The 23,871-nt window shown below is 39.5% G+C and overlaps 4 protein-coding genes and 1 non-coding gene across 7 annotated transcripts; 2 read left to right on the forward strand and 3 right to left on the reverse strand.

Annotated features, from left to right (window-relative positions):
- Positions 1-27: 27 nt before the first annotated feature.
- Positions 28-4,220, reverse strand: LOC135674658 (uncharacterized). 3 transcript variants are annotated; one of them, XM_065184722.1, is made up of 5 exons: positions 3,792-4,218; positions 3,073-3,217; positions 1,255-1,348; positions 859-1,183; positions 28-169 (listed from the first exon to the last, which is right to left on the reverse strand). In XM_065184722.1, the coding sequence occupies exons 1-4, from the start codon at positions 4,160-4,162 to the stop codon at positions 867-869; spliced, it is 927 nt and encodes a 308-aa protein (XP_065040794.1). In that variant the 5' UTR covers positions 4,163-4,218; the 3' UTR covers positions 28-169; positions 859-866. The 3 variants fall into 3 exon arrangements, with proteins under 3 accessions (XP_065040794.1, XP_065040795.1, XP_065040793.1); XM_065184723.1 differs by lacking the exon at positions 28-169 and having other exon boundaries at positions 644-1,180; positions 3,792-4,220; XM_065184721.1 differs by lacking the exon at positions 28-169 and having other exon boundaries at positions 644-1,183; positions 3,792-4,216.
- Positions 4,221-7,012: 2,792 nt separating this feature from the next.
- LOC103986334 (transcription factor bHLH123) lies at positions 7,013-9,049 on the forward strand. The gene is made up of 7 exons (XM_009404311.3): positions 7,013-7,550; positions 7,623-7,998; positions 8,069-8,179; positions 8,258-8,323; positions 8,410-8,475; positions 8,569-8,619; positions 8,712-9,049. Exons 1-7 carry the CDS (start codon positions 7,282-7,284, stop codon positions 8,847-8,849), a joined length of 1,077 nt encoding a protein of 358 aa, XP_009402586.2. The 5' UTR covers positions 7,013-7,281; the 3' UTR covers positions 8,850-9,049.
- Positions 9,050-13,651: 4,602 nt separating this feature from the next.
- LOC135674660 (NAD(P)H dehydrogenase (quinone) FQR1-like) lies at positions 13,652-16,559 on the reverse strand. Its single transcript, XM_065184725.1, has 4 exons — positions 16,411-16,559; positions 15,319-15,412; positions 14,451-14,713; positions 13,652-14,046 (listed from the first exon to the last, which is right to left on the reverse strand). Exons 1-4 carry the CDS (start codon positions 16,431-16,433, stop codon positions 13,815-13,817), a joined length of 612 nt encoding a protein of 203 aa, XP_065040797.1. The 5' UTR covers positions 16,434-16,559; the 3' UTR covers positions 13,652-13,814.
- A 1,011-nt stretch (positions 16,560-17,570) lies between these two features.
- LOC135674662 (chloroplastic lipocalin-like) lies at positions 17,571-20,912 on the forward strand. Its single transcript, XM_065184727.1, has 5 exons — positions 17,571-17,756; positions 19,312-19,450; positions 19,585-19,830; positions 19,916-20,206; positions 20,448-20,912. The coding sequence occupies exons 1-5, from the start codon at positions 17,680-17,682 to the stop codon at positions 20,736-20,738; spliced, it is 1,044 nt and encodes a 347-aa protein (XP_065040799.1). The 5' UTR covers positions 17,571-17,679; the 3' UTR covers positions 20,739-20,912.
- A 2,239-nt stretch (positions 20,913-23,151) lies between these two features.
- Positions 23,152-23,260, reverse strand: LOC135675277 (small nucleolar RNA snoR97). The gene has a single exon (XR_010513855.1). It is a non-coding gene; the product is annotated as a small nucleolar RNA snoR97 (small nucleolar RNA).
- Positions 23,261-23,871: the final 611 nt, after the last annotated feature.

Here is a 23,871-nt window from a genome sequence, read left to right on the forward strand (position 1 = left end):
GTGGCGATTACCCTAAACCCATCTTATATGAAGGGCAGCGAAGATTTTTACACCTTCTCCACATGAATTTACTAAATCGCCCCTAATCAGAGTCTTGAACCCCTCGATTTCTGACGAGGGTTTCACATCTCCACGAGAGAGTTCCCCAAGTGAAAAGACCAAAGAACCCCTGTGTTTTAAGATACATTAGGAAGCCGATGAGAATAAATAATATATATATATATATATATATATATATATATATATATATATATATATATATATATATAACTGAATTCTGTGTTAACATTTTTATTTAATATTAAGATTATTTTTTATAAATATAAACGATATGATAAAATCTTTATCAGCTAAATCAGTCAGACTAATGTGGGAGATAAAATAAAATATAAAATTTTCAAAAATAGCAAGAAAATAATTAAAGTGCTACAACTTCTTAATGATAGATATCACAGCTTGTGCTTTTCCGATTTCTAAAAGCACATAAAGAATGCATTAGCAAACAACAAAAAGTCATAATTTTTCAACTATTTAACACAATATCTCTAATTAGAAAAATATTAAGAAGCATGTCTCAAAAGAAAAAAAAAAAAAAAAAAAAGACTACCAGAGGAATGACAAAAAAAGGGCAGGACACACAGAATGAACAAATATGTCTGCTTTTGGCTTTTAACACCGAGGATTTTTGGCCTACTCAAAGTGTTGTCAGATGGGAATATCACATACAAGTAATATTAACCCATTTCAGAGCATTTAAACCAAGAACTGTTCATGAAGTTAATACATGTGGAACTATATTGACAAAATTAAAAGGTGACCAAACAAACAAGTGGAGGGAGTTTTATAGTGCATTCTTACAGCATAAATTATCCTCGCTTGAGCAAGACAACCAGAATTGTGGCAACTGCTAGGGCCACAAAGGATGCTCCCATATCAAAGTTGGCAGAGAGATCAGTGTTGTGGCTAGTCTTTGTGCTGGGCGAGCTGGAAGTTCCTGGTGAGGTCCCTAGAAGTTCTTGAAGGAAGCTGGATATATTGCTAACCATCTCTGCCAATATAACCTTGATGTTGCGCACAAAATCCTCAAATGCCGAGTTTGTGGTTGCTTCAGCAGTAGAAGATCGAGGGTTGCCATCAGCTAGAGGCACCTCTGTAGCAGCATTTGATTCAGGATGGAGAACTACTGCAGAAGAAACCAGAATAAATCACATTACTTTAGGCTTAATATAGTTAGAGAAGTGAATGTATGCTTACTTGACTGATGAGTTCTGAAGAATTCCATAACCTTCTCATTCCTCATTACAGCATCCCAAACATTCTTGTCAGAAGCAAGTGAAGCAACCACATCCTGCAAACATAATCCTCAACCAACAGATCTTTTGGCTGCTCTCGTACTTAATCTGACAGAGTCACTACTGCTCACCAATGAAGGCATGCTAAATGTATGACAATATCAAACATCCACTAGAAATGTTCAGAGCATGCTATAAATTTGCTAATGGTGATAGGCATTAGAATACAAGTTATTTAAGCCAAGGTTCACCATACCACAGCATGCCGCTCGGTACGGGTGGTAAATACTGGTCCGACAAGGGACTATATGGTTGATACATACCGGTATATCAGTACACCTCACTGTACCATGTGTCGAGATAGTCGATTGGTACAAACCAGTAAGGCGAACCATGATTTAAGCCATCTTAAAGTCATGGGCTGAAAGCCCTTTTAAGTCATTCAAGTCCCCAAATGGATGACCTCTCAAAATGGTTCAGCATAAGAACTCAAATATGTAGCAAAATTTAGTTAATAAACTTCTATGTCATCCACCTAAAAAAAGGATCATGCACATTTTGTGTTGGACTAGTGTCAACAGATGACATGTGAAATATATTAATGTACCTAGTGGCATGAATCGTGACAACTGTTCCAGATGACAATAAATTTCATCAGAGATCAAGTCACAATGGTAGCAAAAAGAAATAGACAAATAATTTTGATGCAATGAATGCTTTCTCTAATCTAGTCCATGGAAAAATATATAGCAGTATGGTACCAAGTTCTAATTGCTTCTTTCTTTGAATTAAAACAAGTAACTACTTAAAGTAAGATATAATGGTGGTGTATTAAAACCCACTTTTGCAATCACCAAGAGAAAGGAATTAAGTTCAATCTTTGATGGTTAAATCCGACCACACAAGATCTGCCTTAACTAAATGGTATACTATCTTACACAAATATATCATGAAAATCAAGTGCCAAATTAAAGCTATATTTAACTGTACATTTGACTGGCTTGAATGCCAAATACGACCCTGACTCAGCCAACTCAACCATAACAAACTTTGTTATATGTAGCACCAATAAAAGACTTCAAAAAATGTTCAAACTCTAGTTTTTGTACAAAAAATATATCTTTTGCAACTTACGGGAGGAAAACAAATTTGAGCATTAATAATTGGTATAATCAACATTGTTAAGCCATGACTTTTCCTGGTATTGCAGATGTAATTGAAGAAGGCATCCCTCAGCTAAAGTGATTTGATTGCATGTCACTTGATAGTCATAATTATTGTATTCTGCTCACGACTTAGAAGCTCATATGGTGATGAAAATATTCCAATTATAGTAACATATAATATATAAAATACCCTAACAAGTAACAAAAATACCAAATCATCATAAGCCACTGGTAGAAAACATCAAAAATTTTTATAGGGGATCATTAAGTTTAACATAGTTCTCCTACAGAAACAAAAGAAGAGGGAAATAAGTCAAAAAAGGAAAGGAAAAGAGGATAAAATGGAAAAACAAGTAACCAATAAATTATTAATGATCATTACTTCGAAATCTTTGTAATATATTGTCCATCACAATCAAGATCTAATTTAAAATATTATGTACCAGAAGAAAAAAAGACTTTAAAAATTCATGTAGGTCTCATAATCCCATTAAAATCATACTTATGGTATAACTTCAATGATAATCATACACATGCTCAAGGATAAAAAAACCAAGCCCAAATCCATGCAAAATTGCATCTTAAAATCCAAAGATTATTGCATTATTTAGAACCTGAGCTTCAGGGCTTCCTTGCAATAGTGAAAATGCCTGAACAACAAGTCTTGGCATTGATGGAATGACAGATGAAGCTTCATAGAAGGTAGACTCAGAAGGAACTTTTATGGCAGACTCATTGGTGCTTGTAAAGAAATTTACTCTGCAAAATCAAAAATTACTGGAAATAAATAAACATCAAAAATCAAATTCCCATCAAAAATGTTAATCAAAATTCCCATCTCCTTGAGCTTAGGTAGTAGGCATGCACTGTGATGGAAGATCAGTTAAGATGACAATTCATGAGAATATAATTTAAAAAGGTATTCAATTTTATGCAACTAACCAAAATGTTACTTTTGGCTTATTAACGAACCTCTTGCCTCCTGTAAACATCAGATAATTCACCAATACAGCTCAAAACAACTTCTCTACATTATGTGATAAATTAGCAATACGTATCTATGGTATACGAATTGCCTCCTACTTGTTCATCATAACCTCCCACTTGGCAATTCTTCGAGGTTTGTTATCACTTACGGAGATCTCTTGTGTAGCAAAAAAATCATTTCCAATACCCAATTGGTCCTTGGTTGTTTATATACAGAAATCATACCAGCAAAACCTTCTTATACGCATCCAACAATTACAACAAGCGGCAGAGACTCAGCCACTGGCTTTAATCCAATTAAACGTAAACTATATAAATTGGGGGAAGAACCGGAAACGAGACTTACTTCTCAAGAGCATCTTTCAGATCGGAGGTCGCCTCCTTGGCCTCCTCCAGCGACGGCACGGGCCCGCACAGGAGCCTCGGGGCCGGACGCAGCGAATCGAGGACAACCTCCTGCTCCTCTCCCCCCCACCCGGAGAACTCCCAATCGTGAACGTCCCCCGCCGGGCCGTGGATCACAGAGACCGAAGCCACCTCCCGGAGGCCCTTCTCGGAAGAACCGATGGAGTTGAAGGAACCTGCCGCGGCGGAGATGGCCGCGGAGGCGGGCTTGGGAGCCCTCCACGCCGCAGGATGGCCGGCGAACGGACCAACCGACCGGTAGCCGCCGAGGGCCGCGGCCTTCGCAGCTGCTCGCATGGCTCCTCCACCCATTCGGTCGAACTCCCTCCCTCGCTCCCTCGATCCTTTCAAGGCGAAGAGGATATGATGCGGTTCGCTCGCCACTATCTGTAACTGTGACACAAATCCGACCCGTTAATAGTATCTGGTGCGGTTCGCTCGCCACTATATATATGGGATGTTCGTTGTGACATAAAATCCGACCCGTTTAGTTCGAAAATCTAAATACTCCGGGTTTGTTTTATTCTAGAAAACCCGATCCATTTAATAGGAAATATTCGGCCCAACATGCAATTAAAGCCCATTTAGATTAGCCCAAATTGACACAGATCCCCATTTAGATTAGCCCATATGAGGGGAGCATCTTATCCTGCTTTTATTTTCTCTTCACTTCATTGATAGTAATTCTTATTTTTTATATTAAGGTTTTAGCAATTTTCTTTTAATTTTATGATCATATTACCAAAAATAAAAAAATAACACAATGGAGTTTTGATTAAAATTTAATATTTATGTTGCCTTTGTGATCTCGAAGAAGTCAGTAACATCCAATTTAGCTCGATATAATTTAGATCCACGTGCGTGCGTAAGAAGAATGATAAGGTAGCTCAAACACTTCTAGAAAGTTTAGGTGAATTTGAGTGTACATTTTATGATTGACTTATATGAACACCGAGGTCAAATAGATTTTCTAAATCAATCTTTTCGATACTTAAGTTAGTCCCGACGAGATAGAGTAAATTTAATGAAAAATAACTGATCTCAATTATCTTATTTATTGTTACATTTTATGTTTTGTAAAATATTTCTTCTCTTGTTATTTTTGAATATATTGGCTACATATATATACATATATATATACACATATACATATATATATATATATATACATATACATATATATATATACATATATATACGTATGTATATATATATATACATACATATGTATATATATATACATATATATATATATATATATATATATATATATAGAGAGAGAGAGAGAGAGAGAGAGAGTAGGAATCAATAGAATTTTGACATTCAACTCAATCCAACATAGTGAAAGGAGTTATTTGGCTTCTTCAGTGTTCAACAACTCAATTCAGTGCCATCAAATCCACTAGTAGCAGAGTCTGTAGCAGTTGCAACCTACTGTTCTTGTGTCTCGTTCTTGCTCAGATAACTTGAGCTGACCTCAGCTGGCTCTCCTCACTGAGCGACTCTGAAGACTGCTTAGGTCACACAAGAGAGGAGATTTGGTGGTCTAATCCCATGAAGAGCCTCATCCTTGATGCTGCTAATGCTTTGGTTGTACCTTCTTGCATGGGAACAATCAATTATCCATTACTCACTCAGCTCACAAGATGTTGCAGTTGATGGGTCTTAATAAGATCATAAATACTTCATGGATGTTTACATATTGCAGAATAGATTCATAATTCATAATTATTAAATTTAGATACCTTATTTCTTCTTCTCACACATTGTCTCCTGAAGCAGTACTCTCTCTCTCCATCCTATCTTAATCTCCTTCTAGTATATGAGCTGAGAAAGATTTTAAGACTGCTCTTCCAGGTGACATGTCAAGATCAAGGACTTATGCTCATCATCCACTTGCCAATACCCAGTGTTGTCACATCATGGACTTTGGTTGATCAGCAAAGGACTAACCTGAACATTGGTGGAGTTTGGCATCATCAATGAGTAAAGAAAACAAGGATTCTTCTTAGTGGGAAATTTGGCAGAATGTCTGAAGCCTGTAGGAATAGAATAGCTGAGAAAATGGAAGTCAAATCAAAGTGATGCAGATGATTCATCCCTATCAAGTGATTCTGTATGTTTTCTTCTAAATTGCTGCATTTTAGGGAGATTTAAGGACAGCCACACATGTAGTTCCCCATGTGGATCAGACTCTTCTTTCTTCCACAAGCATGCTTTCAAGTCCTCCTCCATTCTTATATCTTTATTGGCATCTGTCTTGTCCATCTCTTTGACAAACTTCACCATTATTTCATTAGAAATATATAAAAGAACCTCACAAATCTACTTTTTTTTATCAGTTACAGTGAAGAAATTAGGTGATGTACACTTAGGAATCCATCACATCTTTTCTTATACCTAATCAATGAAATAAAATACCTTTGTTCATCATATTCTTATTCCTTATATCTACAGGAGGCTTCATTTGGGTGTTGCTACTGTGTGTGTGAGAGAGAGAGAGAGAGAGAGAAGAGTCAATGAGAGCTGGGAATCAAAGTCTCCCATGGCAGAATTCTTCGAGAACACAAACAATAGCATGTGAAGTTTTGTCTGGCTGCATTTTCCATGCTTCGTCTGTCATCTTCTTGCTGTGAACCCGATCCAGATCTGAGACCTCAGCTTGTATTTCTCATGCTCCAGAAGGCATTCACACTCCTAAATCGTCAACGCCTTTGTCGTCACATGGTTTTACGGCCGCAGTGTCGGTCAACGTTCAACTCCGGCGTCACACTCTGCCTCTCAGCTTCAAGATGTAATCGAATAAGCTCAAGCAGCGCTCGGTCAACATAATGATTTGACCACTGGATAGCCACATGGCACTTTGACTTTCTTGGACTAGTAAGAATGTTCCAGAAAAATGATTGAATTAGTGCTACAAAAGAATAATAAAAACCTTCTAAATATTATGTATGCGTTTGGCACCAAACGGAGTCAAAGAGTAAAGCAGCCGCAACGAGTCAACGTGTTTTGTCGGCACGTGTGACGCGGATTTGGAACGCGTGCGTGCCACGTGGGACCCGCGTTGACCTTTGGTCTCCCCGATTTAAGTGGTGGCTTGCCATTTCATTGTTCATTAGATTTGGAGAGCGAGTAGAGGTTGCGGTCTGGGTTGGGTGGGCGCGGGATAACCGCACACCAAGCGTTTGTCCAAATGCATCGCTTAGATATCGTTGTCACATTTGGTTACTTGCTCCATAATTCCATTTGATATCTCCGATGCACCTCCTTTTTAAGTACAACAGTAACATTAGCAGCGTCGGGTTGGCTTAGGTGCCAACGATGGCTGAGTTTTGGATCAGCGACGACGGTCAAATGGGCCCGATCACCTCTCTCCACTGCTGATCTACTTATATAAAGGATGGTCCGAGACGATTGCATCACAACACACCATGGCCGAGGAGCTAATCGCGGGAGTTTGTAGCAGCAGCAGTAGCTGGTGGTGGTGCACGGCAATGTCCGGAAGCTCCGACTGGGCTGCTGCAGCCATCGACATGTTCGACGTCTTGCCTCGATCGTGTAACGAGTCGTCGCCGGCGTCGGTGTCTGACAGCTCCATTAGCTTCCAGGATGTCCACTTCTCCCCGGTTTCTGCAGCTCCCGCGGTGTTCGACTCGGTGCCTGCAGCCATGGCGACCAGTAGTTGGAGCCAACCTCTGTTGTGGGTCTCTTGTAACTGTTTTGGGTTTAGTTTGAGCTTTGGAGTCATGTGATGTGATCTACTTTGGTGCAGTGGGACTGCTGGAAGAGCCGAGAGCTGCCTCCATGAACTGTTCCAAGGGGACATGATTCATCAAGAGTCCCTGATGCAGGGGAGAAGCGAGCAGTCATTCACGGAGCAGAGCTTCTCGGTCGACATCAATGGCGCCCGACTCTACCAAGAAAGTTTGGCATTGCCCTCGGCGCTGCAGAACGAATCATCAAGATCCTCATCAGATGAGTCGATGCAGCTCATGCGGTCTTCACCTCCGAAGCAGCAGCTTCAGCTCTCGAACACCACCACCTCCCCAATCCCCTCAGCTCCATGGAGCTTTGACAATCCCATGCCTACTCATCTACCCCAACAAGCTTTCGATGAACCCTTCAACTGCAGCGATCAACGGGCAAAGGTCAGTGATACATCGTCTCCGAATTATTCGAAGTATGAGTCTAAGTCGCATCATTCACTCTCTCGTACAGTCGAATTCAAGAGCTAGAGACTCTATGTCAGCCTGGGAGAAGAGAAGTACCACCGAACCAGCACTCAAGAAGCCTAGGATCGAGACACCATCGCCATTGCCGACCTTCAAGGTACGATCAAATGGGAAAAATCAGGAAGATTTAGCCATGAAGTTGTGATGTTTATGCTCTCTGTTTCTCTCTCTTTAGGTGAGGAAAGAGAAGTTAGGCGACAGAATCACTGCTCTCCAGCAACTGGTCTCGCCCTTTGGGAAGGTGAAGCCTCCTCTGTCCATGTCTTGTTTTCGTTCTTAGAACACGATGGCCTCTGACTCATACCTCACTCGCACTACTTTCTACAGACTGATACCGCATCGGTACTGCACGAAGCCATCGATTACATCAAGTTCCTCCACGATCAAGTCCGGGTAAGCTTATCCACGAGCTCATCTTCCAGTCAAGTGCATGGACACCATCCATCTATCTCCAGCTTCTCACTGCCTCTACATATATGACCGTAGGTATTGAGTTCTCCGCACATGAAGAGTGGCCATCAAATCCAGCAAGTAAAGGTAGTGATTGTACCACTCGTTAGTGCGCTATCATTGCATCAGATACTGCGTTCTCATCCTGCTTGCCATGGCTGATGCATGCATGCATGCAGAGCTTGGACAAACCAAAGCATCGCCAAGGACCGGAGGAAGACCTCAGAAGCCGAGGGCTGTGCGTTGTTCCAGTTTCAGCCACCTTTGCGGTTGCCAGGGAGACCGCCATGGATTTCTGGACTCCTTTTCAGCTGTAGGGAGGCAAGAGGAATAAACGCAAACAGTTCCTCCACAGACATTTAGTATGTAGGGAATGAGGGTTGGTGAGAGGGATTAGGCTGATCATGATGGACTTAATTCTTGTTTGACATCTATGCACTTCTATGAAATTATAATGTTGTGGTATGGAATTATGTTTGGATAATGGGAGAAAGAAAGTATGAGCTTTTTGGATTCAGGTATTATTTAATCAGATTTGAGACATGATAAGCTTCGAGTTGAATAAATATAGTTGAATAACTATATGTAAACAGCTAAAAAATTTAACAGTATTATGTAAACAGCTAAAAAATTGCTATATAATATAGTTGAATAACTATATCTTATATGGAAGGGTTTTCTCCTTAATACCTAAAACAATTTAATCTGTTCAAAAATGTAGTTTAGAAGCATTCATTCTTTCATTCTCTCTCTTATAAGATTATAAGATCTTATTTAATTATGATAGGATTATTTAGAAGATAATCTCGATAAGAATGACTCTTTTAATTATTTATCTTAGATCCTCTATTCTTGTTTATAAAAATACAGAATCTCCTAGCGATAAAAAAAACCTAACCAATTTGTAAGAGATTATAGATCTTCTCTCCTCTCTCTTTTATTTATAATCCATCGCTCATAGTGATCCTATAAAGGATAGGAAGAGAGGAGAGGATGAGTCTAGTATTTTTTACGTATCGACGTCACCGTAACTTTTGAATTTAATGATGGTACCTTACGGATCAAATAAAAAGTTTTGTAAGTAACATCAAAATGTATATATTATATATTTGATCTATGGTTATTTGATTTCAATTTTTAACATTAAAATTTTTTTTCATAATAGTAACACATTATGGTTCTTACGTTGACAATTGGTATCAAGACTACGGTTTGAAATTAAATACTTTAGATCATAAAATTATTTCAGATTTATTTATTAACATCCTTTATTTGTGAAAATAAGTTATCCGATTTTGATTTATGATACTTGAATGATATATTTGTATTGTCAATCTACTTTCTATATAGACCGTCGTATCGTTTGCTTGCGAGCACTATGAGGTTCTTCGTATTTGATCGATGGATCATTAGTGACAATATATTGTCGACGATAGTATTGTTGAGAGTGATGACTTTCGGTGGTCACCAACCTAGTCGTGGGCAATTGGTATGTATAGAGTGGAAGCACCGTGGGGTGCAACAGCCTTGCGACGATCGACCTGTCATGGTCGTAAGCAATTATAGTATTTGTCATTGTGTGCAACGGTTGTAGCAACATCACTGCTACCTGTAACGGCTACAATGATTATAATGATGCTATTATGTGCAGCAATAGAGTCACTCCTAAGAGCAATTGTGGCGATTATAGTAGTGTCGCGACTATAGCAATATTACTATGACATTTGCTAGTCCCAATCAATGTTAACTAAACACTGAAGACCATGGTTCCCAGTGACTACGCAGTGGATCTATGGACACAATCGTGTGTCACAGCGACCGTGGAGGTCATCGGTCGGTGCATGTGCATAACTGCACAGTGGGATGATTCGTCGGTGACATTCGGTCAGCAACACACCACAGAGGTGTGCGATTGTACCACTCTCGGGCTGACCCTCTTAATGTCATAAGGAATGCCTAGCACATCAAGACATCCGACGTGCCGTATAGCGACATATAGGCCCTGAAGGTCGTGGTCTGCTCCACTGGATTAGAGTTGTCATCAAACACCTCCAATGTCAGGAGGCGAAAATTAGCTAGGAGGGGTTCCACCTGGATATCCTGGACAAATGGAGAGGTGCTTGAGGTGAAGCCGTAAACCTCCCCATTCAGAGTGCTGGAGCTCTCGTTGCATCTCATCCAAGTATTGATTCATGATCCATAGTTGAGCTTTAAGTGTATTCTCTGTTGAGTCGATGGATTGGGTTTTTAACTCAAGTGAGGTTGTTCTGTACCTTGGTGGTATGCTAAACTCCACTATTGAGGACATTGGTGCTTCAGGAGTTGCTTCAGTTTGCTAGGGGCACTCTAGGGGTGTTGGTAGGGGGCTCGCTAGGGACGCCCCTAGATGCGCGAGAGTAAACGAGGGTTGGACCGCTAGTTGTAGCGTAGGGGCCACTTGATAGACCAACTAGGATAGGAGAGGGACAATCGCTTGGATCATCCCAATGAGGGTATATACATGATGGTTGAGGCCTAGAAAGGCATCGACAGGGATGAGCATGTGCCCTACATTCAACCCCGGTGGGGAAAGGCCAGAGTCATTGAATAGGCGCCAGTAGAACTCTAGAGTTTGCACTAAGGTGGAGGCATCTACTTGTGGGAAGGGGGGTAGTTGCCCTCCTTGCTTGAAGGAGTTGTGTGTTGGGGGTGGCACTTCATCATTGGAGTGCTCGTTGAGATGGTTTCTAGACGGACGTTCTTGCAACATTCTGGCCCTTTCTCTAGCGTCAAAATATTATTACTTTAATGCTATTGATTGCAGAGTCAGTACAACCCAATTCCATCAAGGGTTCAATAAAATTGGTATCGGAAATATGTTTAACTTAGAATATGAGTAAGTGTAGTAAGCAATTAAATGAGTAAGCAATAGTAGTAAAGAGCATAAAAGGAAACGCATACCGAATTTATAGTGGTTTGGTCGTCGTGACCTACGTCCATTGCCGATTCTTCCTCCATCAAGGCCATTGGCTTTCACTAAATTCCTCCTCTATCGAAACCATCGGCTTTCACTAACGATCTTATTTTTAATTGGTGAAGATCAACTACCCTTATTACAACTCTTTGCTCCTTTTCATAGGCTTTGGAGAGAACATTTACAACTCTTTTTTAGAAGTAATCCTCATATCTCTCTTAGAATGACTTCTAGGTTTAAGGAGGATGGAACTTAACACTTTCAATAGAGTTTACACATTTATAATCACAAGTTTTTCATACTCTTTTCTTGCTATCTCAAGCAAGAATGAGAAGAGTATTTATATGCCCCAAATGACTTTAAAAATAGAGCCAAAAAATCTCATCCCCGTGTTTTCGGGGTATTAGCAGTACTACCATCAGTGTTGGACGATACCATCGCCTGCCACACTAAGTACTAACGGTACCACCACCGCTTGCTTTGGTGGTACCACCACCAATTTGAGCGGTATTACCACCTGGCGATAGTACTTGCTTGGGTAGTACTATTGCCAATCTGAGTGGTATTATCGCATGACACTAGCGATACTACTGTTGGATCTTTCAGAAATGTACACTTTGTACTTTTTAACTCACAAGCGGTTCTATCACTTAGTTAGGCGGTGCCATTGCTTGACTCAACTTTAGGTCACTGAATTGGCCTTCCAATAAGCCCAATTCAACTGTGATTTAGGCTCAATGGGCCCCTAATTAAATTGACATGATTACACTGAAAACTAACTCAATTAAAACTTAAACTACTTCGATCAAGGCAAACGATTACAATCATGAATCATATGTTATCCGGCATATCATTGGTTCATCTGACACTTCATCCAAACTTTTAGCGCATCGTCCTTTCCTTCAACGTATTGCCTGATCCATTAGCATGTTGACCTCCTGCAACATCCGATCTTGGTGCAATGCCTAATATTTGACATGATCTACTCCGGCCCAACGTCTAATTCTCCTCCTTCAATCGATTTTTCTTTTTATGATCAAAGTTAGTCCTATATCACTTTTCTCAAACACTCATTAATCATAAATTCATCAATTGATTTCATTATCAAAATCTGAGATTCAACAATGGTCACATAGGGGAGACATAAATTCATCAATTGATTTCATTATCAAAATCCGAGATTCAACAAGGGTCACAGAGGCTATCTGAGTGGGAAGTAGACTTGGCTAGCACAATCTCGATGTGCTGCTTGCTCGCTGAGATTGATTTAGTGTCGTCCCGAGATACGCCTTAGCTTTGCTGAGATCCCTATACAAGCGGCAAACCTTCAGAGATGTTCGCGACCTGGCCCCTCCAATATTTAAATTAGTAGGGAAATGGGGAAAGAGTTTAATAGTGTTTTGAGGGTTGTTTTTACACTTTGAGCGACCAGTGGTGTAAAGCTAACGATGGGTCAGGGTGCCCCTTCGTCGTCGGGGACTCATTAACGTTGATGACTGGTTAGCATGCTTCTATGAGAGTGGCATCAGGAAAGATAGTTGTGGAGGCACTGTTCGTCAGGACTAAGCAGGAAGGTGATCCCTCGCTTCAGTCATCTGAAAAGGAAAACCGAGCCACGTCGTCGGGATCGATACTTTTTGCCGTCGGGCACACGGGCCTTCCTGAGGGGAGGAGGTATCAGGTTGCCCGTAGTGGACGTTTCTGACGAATGGGAAAGAGGAGGTGGGCCTTATTGTCAACCTTCTGAGAGATCGAGATGAGCAGGAGCCCACGGGTCATGTCTCTGTCACGACTGCAGAAGGAGGGGTGTGGGCTCCTCTGCGATGTCGTGATATTTAAAGGAGAGATTCAATGTTTTGTTGCCTTCATTGCCCGTGTTGGACAAGGAATAAATCCAGAACAAGATTCCAGGGAATGCACAATTCACCCACATCCAGTAACAGTTGTGGAGAGATTTCTTCATTGTCTTGCCTCTTAATCAAGCAAGACTAATGCTCTGAATGATACCATGAATACATGTTGAATCTCATGAGAAAAAGTGCATCAATGGCTCGAGGCATCAGATGTGGAAGAAAATGAGAGATTATTACATTCCAAGTATATTTATGTAAATCATGGAGAACATGACAATTACTGTTTTAGTAAGAGAGGCAAAGAAAAGCAACATACAACACCAAGGTATGCAATCATATATATGACATGTTCATAAAAGACTGTTGCACCAGAGAATACATAAAGGAGGCTCAATGCCATAGAAAAGTCAACGAATGCCAATTCATTATTCATCAGACCAATGACAGTTATTCTATATGGAGGAGATGCAAGATGATCAGGAGGAACTCTTGAACTTCTTGGCAATGCCGGCAAAGTACTTGCCTTGGTGGAAAGCCTGCTGCATCTCAAGCTCAGATGGGAACCTTGAACCATCTCCAGCATATGTGCCTGCACCATATGGGCTACCGCCCTTCACCTTCTCCATCTCAAACATTCCTGCACCGAAGGTGTAGCCAATTGGGACAAAGATCATTCCATGATGAACCAGCTGAGTTATGGCTGTCAAACTGCAGGACAAAGGGTAGGGAAAATTTTTTTCAGTCAAATAGACTAGGAATATACCCAACGGTTCCCATCTGAGTTATATGTTATATATGTATAACAATTCATACAAAAAGAAACATATTTCCATTGTATTGCAAAATCTAAAGTATCCAGTTGCCACCCAACATAAATCTGCTGCTATCGCTAAGTCTTTCCAGACACCTTTACAGTAAAAAATGATTAGATGTGTTGTTAGAAACAGGCATGGATTGTCTTGGTGCAAAAATCTGCTAAACTCAGATGTGTCATCGGATAACTTTTAAGGATTTTATATTTTGAGACTGACGATGAAGGGTGACCACAAAATTCCCGGCTGCATAGAAGTTCTTTATGTCAATGATGTAAATATTAAAGCAAAAGAGCTTACGGAGTAGTCTCTTGACCACCACCTTGGGATCCAGTGCTATAGAAGATTCCTGCAGGTTTACCAGCTAGAGCCTGTGTCCTCCAGAGACCTCCAGTTGCATCAAGGAAAGCTTTGAACTGTGCTGCCATCATACCAAATCTTGTTGGGAAGCCAAAGAGAATCCCATCTGCCTCTGCAAGATCATCTGGTGTAATAATTGGTGCATCACTCTTGGGAGGTGCTCCCATCTTGCCAAGAACTTCTTCAGGAAGAGTCTCAGGAACCTGTTTGGCTAGAATAACTCATCATTCTGTCTTCATATTTTGATGAATTGTGACCGCAACGATATAATTTTACTTTATTTACATAGCTCAACCAACATTTAATTGATAAAAAATTAAATTATTTCAAAATAGCTCTAACAATATGGTTAAGCCTTAGCAGTTAGCAGCTACCAGAGCTTCAAGTTTCTCCCTCACAAACACGAGTATTTCCATAGAAAAAAAGTTTTTGATCAGAATAAATAGATTAGAAAGACCATATAATAGACCACAGATTAAACAAAAATAAACATATAAATATTTTGTTCAAACTTACAAGTTCAAATTGAAAAAGGATAACATTTAATAAATAATAGATCTAGAGACACAAATGGGATATCAGTATAGACAAAACAAAATAAATAAATCCAGTGACAAGTTACCAAGTCACCAAAAGGATAAAGTATAGACAAAACAAATCCAGTGGCAGACACTGTGAAGTTATTGCTTATCATATCCTAAATTTTCTAAAAGAAATCAACGAATAGTTGAAGTTACAATGAGTTTTAGTACATATTGGCTTAAAGTCAACAAGTGTTCTGGTAAGCGAAAGAACAATGGGTCTTTACCTGCCAAAGCTTCACTTCAACTCCTTCGATGGATGAGGCACCTTTTTTTATTTCTTCTGCTAGCTTTGCAACATGCCCATACATGGAATAGTACCTTTGGGGAAAAAAGACATATTTCCATTAGCTGCTGATTAAAAGTTACATGGAGTAATATAATGGAATATAGACAAACAAGAACAGAAATATTTTTATTCTGTTAACACCTTGTACTTCTGCCGAATCTAAACCATGATATAATAATAAGATTGACTGCACAAAATAGTTCCAAAGAGTAGAAAGTCACAGAACCCATCACCAATCACCTAACTCGTTAGACACCAGTGAACGAAATATACAGTTTAGATGTGATCCAAAGAACACATCTTGCACAAGAAGAGGAATACGAAAGCGAGAGTTTGTGTGTGTCAAGACTCAACACAGATAAGAAAAATGAGAGCATTTAAATGAGGAAAAACAAGTATTTCGCAAACAGATATAATTCTAGTTACCGTCTCTCCAAGTTGCTTATGCAAAAAAGAGAGGTGAGATCTTGACACAAGCAAAGAATAATATGCACCTACTACATCACACTTCATCCCATAATAATGTGTTATATTTTATTGGGGGTATTAAGCAAATTCTAAAACATATAAAAAGCAGCCAAACAGTAAAAGAATTCACATGAACCCTAATCCTATACAACCAAATCAGGAAGCTCAAAAGTTCTCAACTTTGTAACCCTGATTCTAATTTAAGCAAGGTCTTCACAACATTGAATTCCATCAAGGCTACCGCTAATGAAAGACCAAAGGAGGAATCCCTCATTGTAATGATTCACCAAGAATAAGCAACAAGATCGAAAATTAGCCACGGAAATCGCACGATTCAACAGCGATTTCCATACCCCCCCGATTGAAAATCTTCAAACGAGATCTCTACAGCGTGCACCATCAGATGAACACGCTACAACCGTTCGTAATGCGAAAAATGAACCATCGTGATTGAGATCCAAGAACAAACGTCCCCAGACACTAATTTGCAGAATATAAGACACATGACGGATTAATCAGATACGCGAACCGACAGCATCGCATCGTGAGAGCGAACACTTACACAACGTAAATCTTGGCTGCCATCGGTGGCGGGATCGGAGCTCGCAGGGGACAGGAGGCGAGAGAGGGAGAGGGGAAGCAAACAAAAGAGCGATCGTTTTTTCTTGGGCTCTTCCGCAGGGCTTGCGGAGTGGGTGAATGGGGCAGGGCGGGTATTTATAGTCAAGAGTCAACGCAGCCAGCTAAGCTCACGTGCTCCACCACGCCCCCATCGTCGCCTTGGCAACATGCACTCGCCAATTTTACCGGAGGCGCCAAAATGTCTTTTATGACGTCACCTCCCCATCATCATCATCATCAACGACGTCGGCACGCCATCACCATCCATCAGCCGAAGCTTCCAGATCGACGACCCCGCGATCTCCGCCGTCGGATTTAAACCTTTCCATTAATAATGACAATTCAATTATTTTGACCAGAAATTTCTATTTTTTTTTGTACGTATTATATTAAGTAAGTTGACCGACACCGGCGGTCAATTAAATATAATCTCATATCACGAGAATCTTGGCGGCTTATATGCGTGCGATAATTAGGCGTTCAATAATTTACCTAAACATGGCTTATTATTGTTGATGGCATTGGAGTCCCACGTAATGCCAACAAAAGCATGACGAGGTGTACTAAAAAAGGAGGCTAATTTGAGATGGTTTAGGTGTCATTGCGTTTACACGTGGAAGAAGAGGTCAGTGATGGGGAAAGCCATGGTTTGGCAATGGACGAATGGAGCCATGTAGAAGAGGCCAAGAAAGAGGTTCTCTGCACGATTCTTCGAGTACAGATGTCGACTGGATCTTGATTTCTCAGTTTGATGTGAACGGTGATGGATGTATTCATTTCGGATATTATTATTATTATTATTATTATTATTATTATTAACATCTAAAAAAAAATATCAATTATAAGTGACTATATGAAAAGTGGACTTTTATATCTAACGTATTTTTGGACAAATCGTATTACGGCCCCGTAACTATCGGAAGTCTCAATCTACTGTCCTCTCGTCGCAGGCTAACAATCATACTCCTCTATCACTACCGGCCCAGAATGATCCAGAACAGCCCATGATAGCATCTACTGTGCCCTTGTAGCAGGATAACTATCCTACTCCTCCCCGGCTGTTGGTTAGTTTCCAAGTACACGTCGTAATATTACTGGGCGTGACGGCGCCCTTAGTTGACGCTCGATTGATCAGCTGAGAGAGAGAGTGGTAGCGATCGCTCTCCGCTTATCTGAAGAAGAAGAATCTCCACGGCATCGGAGAAGGGCCATGGTTCCCTTGCAGGCGCTGCAGTTCCGCCGCCCACCACCGACGCCACATCCTCCTCCTCCTCCTCAACCCTCTCGGTATGTTGGATCGTGAAGATCCTCGATCTCTTGCTGCGCTTTTGTGAAGATTCGATGTGTTCTCTCATTTCTTGGTCGTAGTGATTCTTTGTGGATTCCGCGGCTTTTTCCGAATCATTGTGCCTCGAAATTTCGAGGACCTTCGAATCCCCCGAACTCGGAGATGCATTGCATACCGGATTGGCAGAGGATTTTGACGCGATTTCGAATTCTTCCTGGGTTTTCTACACGGGACGCAAGGTTGAGCGGAAATCGTCCGCTAGAATGCCAAAGTCCCATTCTTGTGAATAGGGTTACACAAGGATTTCTTGGTTGAAAGCAACAAAAATGTGGACTTTAGATCTGTGTCGAAGGTGAATTCAGGTTTGTTTTGTTAGGTCGGGTAATGGGATCGCCCATAGCAAATCAATTATTCTAGAGATTGATAGGGAAATCCTTCTCTACCAATAGCAGCTCGACACGCGATAGTATAAGTACACAAGGCAACACAGTCAGCCGTGAGGGGGTAAAACCCGGTCAATAATCAGGCCACGTGGACGTTGGGCCAGAAGGGCAATTAAGAAATATTTTGTACAGAAATATTACCCTTATTATTGGACTATAAAATCAATTATTTTATACTGAATTTACTCTACATTTGATGGGATTGATTTGAGATATGGGAAACACCAAATTGAAAAACTCACTTGGACCTCCATCTTGATGTAGTTGTGGAGTATGCACCTAAGTCGATCTCAAGTCGATTTAGGCATCATCGATTTCATCACCATCAAAGACCTAATGTTCCACTAGTATCAAGGCAGAAACCCCGATACCAATGTGCCAAGTTCACAAGAAATGTATAGTTTATTGTTATATTTTTTCCAAAAAGAGGGAGAATTATATTACTCCAAAGCTCTAATAATGTGTTGCTACTCTCGTATGATCTGTTTCAAGTTGATTACAGTTCATTTGTGGATATGGAAGTTGAAAAATGGGTCAAACCAACAACATGGAAATGCTTCTAATTTCTGAAGTCAAAAAGCTGGGGATGAGGAAACCCTAGAGGATGTGAATTGTTCCAATGTCTAAACTCCAGAGATGTGCTTAGCACTGTCATTGCCATTCTTCAAGCTTGATTCTAATTTTAGCCAGTAACCTCACAACTTGATGGAGAGACAGAGGAATGACTTGGGTCAGGATGATAGAAGGTTCACTCAGTGATGGCAGGGGGAGTGATCTAAGAGGACAAAATGATAAATTTTGAGATATGGATCTCTGTTCTTGCCCAAGTTAATTCTCCAAATCAGTTCTAGGTCTCACAAAACCTGGGAGCACTAAGCTTTAGCAAAATGTCATCCCAGCACTTAAGATTTGGTACTTGAGATTTAATACCTAGTTAGTTCATCATCATATTTTCTTCTATCTTGTTTTAGTTTACTACTTGTATGGAATTAATTACCAGGGGATATGTTTAACATGTTTAAGCATGCCGATTTCAGGTTTTATTGCTTATCTCATCGTTCAGAACCCTATTTGAGTTGGCTGCTTAGCACTACTGATATACTATTTGTAGGTCGGGAAGCTGTGTTCAAGGACAAAAATATATAACATGTTCATCATGGGTGACCAAATCTAGGGAGGAGGTGATTGCTAGACATGTTTTGTCATCCTTTGCTGCTGCTTCCATTATGTTCATTTCCTCTTCAACCCAGGTAACCAAGTCCCTGAAGGACATATCTATGTTAACTGACAAGCAAAAGTGGAATAGCATGAAGCAGGATTTGAGATCAAGATAACGAAGTTAAAAGAGTCCAATATGGCAGGACATAATGTTTCTTCTGACCAGGTTGTTGCTGCAGAACCATCCCATCATGGGAGTTTATGCCAGATTGCAGCTGCTATTGACAATGGTCCTGCTTCAATACTCGATGAAATGCCAGATGAGAGAAATGAGAATGTGATGATGATGATGATGAGAGGCATGACAGCCAAGAATTTTGACCCAGTGAGATATTCTGGAAGATGGTTTGAAGTGGCTTCACTTAAACGTGGATTTGCTGGCCAGGGGCAGGAAGACTGCCATTGCACACAGGTATGGAAAGTATAATGCCACAGTGCATTGTAAATTTATACTGCATTCTCGTAATATTTCATGGCAGATTGATTCATAATTTCAGGGAATATATACCTTTGATGCTCAAACCCCATCAATCCAAGTAGACACCTTTTGTGTTCATGGTGGCCCTGATGGTTACATCACTGGTATAAGGGGAAGGGTCCAATGTCTTTCTGAGGAGGGCATGGAAAAAGCTGAAACTGATTTGGAGAGACGAGAGATGATCAAAGAGAAATGTTACCTTCGTTTTCCAACACTTCCATTCATACCGAAGGAGCCTTACGATGTGATCGCAACCGACTATGATAATTTTTCTCTAGTATCTGGTGCTAAAGACAGAAGCTTCATTCAGGTATGACACGAAAACTCTGATCCGGTTGTAAGCCGTATGATAGTTCCTTTGCTTTGTAGTTTTTTTTATTTTTATTTTTAATGATGCGTAAGTTTGAATAAGACTTGACATAATTATTAAAGTTGGAGTTATTCTAAATTCCATGGATAAGCCATGATAAATAAATGCTTTGGTTGGTTCTCCTTTTTTAGACACATACCATTTTGAAGGATGCTAATACTTGATGGTGTTCTTAAACCAGATCTACTCGAGGACTCCAAATCCTGGACCAGAATTCATCGACAAGTACAAAACATACTTGGAAAGTTTTGGGTATGATCCTGCTAAGATAAAAGATACTCCGCAGGACTGTGAAGTAATGTCCAATAGCCAATTAGCTTTGATGATGTCAATGTCCGGAATGAAGGCAGCTCTGACGAATCAATTTCCAGATCTAGAGTTAAAGGCACCAGTGGCACTTGACCCCTTCACCAGTGTTTTTGAGACATTGAAAAAGCTTATCGAGCTCTACTTGAGTAACCTGAAAGCTTGATGTGTTTGTTGATTGGTGTATTGAATGATCTGTGAACATTCTTTGCACTCTCAAATTTTCTTCACTTTTTCTTGCTGTATATGTCAAGCTTGTCTTAAGATTCAAACACTTCCATGGCTTCTATTTGTATCAGGTTCGGATACATTTAAACTAGTGTTTTCTCTTTTGTGGTAATTTGGATTTATCTGATTTGAATAAACTGGATTGGGATATCCTTTAATAAAATTTGGAAAAAGCTAAGATATAATAGAAACAATTGGGATGTACCTGACACTGATAAGCCGCAGATGAAGGTTCCATGCATTCCAATAAGGCAACTGTCAAGTAGAAATGCAGATGTAAATTCCCACCACCTATATACAAACAAGAAGTGGAACAACCAATTACAACCTTGCAAAACATATTTGCTTAAGACAAGAAACAGGGAAAAGGTCACTCACGACTGATGATCCATCTTGCAAGATTGTGAATATTTTACTAACATACATACCATGGAAACTGAGAAGTTTCCTGATTGGTGACCAACCTGATCTACTTGGTAACAAAGATAGTAACCACAAAGGGTCAACAAACTTGAAAGGGAGATAGCAAACATAGCAGTTCTCATAATAAACACATCAATTCTCACAAAATTCAGTGAAACATTCCTTGGCATAATAAACAACTGCAAAATTGGAACTAAAGAAACAAAAATTGGCCAGAATTGAATGGAAATAAACAAATAGGGCCTCGTCCCAAAACCTTTAAGGAGCGTGGAGATAATGAAGAAAAAATTATTTTATTTCAGACACAACCAATCTGCTACAGAAACAAACGGTAAGCAAGCTTAAAAAAGCATGGATTTCCAGCCAGGGCACGGCATGCAGGTTGCTCAGCACCAAAAGCCATTTTATCGGTTGTGGGTGCAAGCATCACAAAGATAGTTGATGTGCCCTGTCAGGATCTGCATGAGGCAGCCCAGATTTAAGAAAACAATAATAAAAGTTTTTCCACTTCAAACATTCAGCATCATACACTTGAAACAATCACATGGATTTCATATAATGCACATGAGAAATGGAACATGAAGAGAGAGGCAAGTGGAAAAGATCTTGTGTTAATTTTCAACTACAATACCCTGTAATATAATAAGTTTTCAACTCAAAAACTTATTATATTTTGCCTAGACAATCTACAAAAATCTAGCCAATTAAATCAAAAGAAAAAAAAGGAACAATAGAGAGAGAGAAAAGTTGTGATGCCAATGATAGTCTCATCCCTGCAGATAATAAGATCTCATTCATGTTATGTTACTAAAGGTTAGACCAAATAATTCTACCAAGCAGAAGAAAAAGAAAATCCAAACTAGTAAATTATAATTAAAGGTACAATCACATTTGTGTCCTTAAGCATGTTACAAAAATATTAAATAGACAGACAATTGAAAGGAAACATGTCAGTGTTTACTTGATGCTATGAGTAGAACATAGTTGCACTAAAAATAAGTGTAAATTTTAGTGATAACATGTCCCACATGGGCATTGAATGAATATCCTGTTACAGCAAGTAGAACTATGCTTTCACTCCTTGAAAACAAAAACCACAATCATTTTCACAAGTGCTGCAGAGTAGACAAGCGACTGAAAACTAATAGGTATACAAAAGTAAGAACCAAAAAAGATTTCTAGGGATAAAGAAGTACAGGAATTTCCGATAAGATTATAACATATAGCTGCTGGGTGGCATTATGACATGTAAATTTCTGATCAGATAAATAAAAGAAAAGATATCTACAAAAACCTCAATTATACTTTCAGGAATATTGCAATCTTACAAGGCTTCAACGATCAGTACCCAATACACACTAATTAAACCTTGTACCCATTTGGCAGCAAGATGTACTCTAATAGCCACACCAGCAATCAGGAGAGGCACTAGAAGTGTTACCAGTTGCAGAAAAATTTTCTGCTCACAAGTTCCTCTGATGCCTTAGAGTGCTGAAAAATAAAGCAATAGCCAAGTCTTAAATATTTTATCCACATGCATATGAGATATCATAGAACCTGAGTTTACTGTTTGGTGTCCAACTTGGCAACAAAGAAAGTGGTTGCAAAGGGACAACAGAAATGCACAATACAAGAAGATAAACATATCAATTACAACAAAATTCAGGGAGTCTTCCTTTGCATGCTAGCCACGGGAAAAGTCAGAACTAAAGAAACAAATATTATCCAGGGTCAAATGGAAATAAACAATTATTAGGACCTTGTCCCAAAACCTTCATGAAAATAAATAGGAGCATGGAAAATACTGAAAAAAAAAATTAACTTAGCTTCAACCACAATCACTTTGATAGAGAATCAAACTGCAAGCAAGCATGGCTTTTATATAATGCACATGTGAAATGGAACTTGCAGAAAGAGGCAATTGCAAAAGATCTTGTGTTGTTTTTCAACTACAATCCCCTATAGTATAAAAGAGATGTAGGTGATGACAACACCCTTTTTATGAGTGTTTTTTAGCCTCAACTACCATGATATCTTGGCAAGAGGACAACTCAAAAACTCATAGACAGTCAAACAAAAAACTGGGGAGTTAAATTAAAAGAAAGAATAGGAACATGAGAACAAGAGGAGAGAGAGACAGAGACAGAGAGAATAAACTTATGATGCCCATGATAGTCTCATCTCTTATAATGACAATGCAAAAGCTCATAGACAGTCCAACAAAAAAATGTGTGAGTTAAATCAAAAGAAAGAAAAGGAACATATGATAGAGAGAGAGGAGAGAGAGAGCAAACTTATGATGTCCATGATAGTCTCATCTCTGCAGATAATAAGATTTCATTTACATTATGCTAGTAAAAGGTAGACCAAAAACTCTACAAAGTAGACATAAAAGAACATCCAAATTAGTGAACTATTAGTTGAAAGTACAATGACGTTAATGCCCTTAAATGTGAGAAAATATTAGATAAGACAGACATCTAAAAGGAAACATATGATTATTTGCCTGACACTGTGTAGAATAGCTGCACTAAAATTAAAACAGTATGTAAAATTTAATGATCACAGAATGTCCAACATAGATAATTGAATGATGTCCTGTTACAGCATGAGAACATGTAATTCAAATCCTGAAATACAGAAATTAG

The sequence above is a fragment of the Musa acuminata genome, chromosome BXJ1-5 (genome assembly GCF_036884655.1).
Source record: "Musa acuminata AAA Group cultivar baxijiao chromosome BXJ1-5, Cavendish_Baxijiao_AAA, whole genome shotgun sequence".
Classification (NCBI taxonomy): Eukaryota; Viridiplantae; Streptophyta; class Magnoliopsida; order Zingiberales; family Musaceae; genus Musa; species Musa acuminata.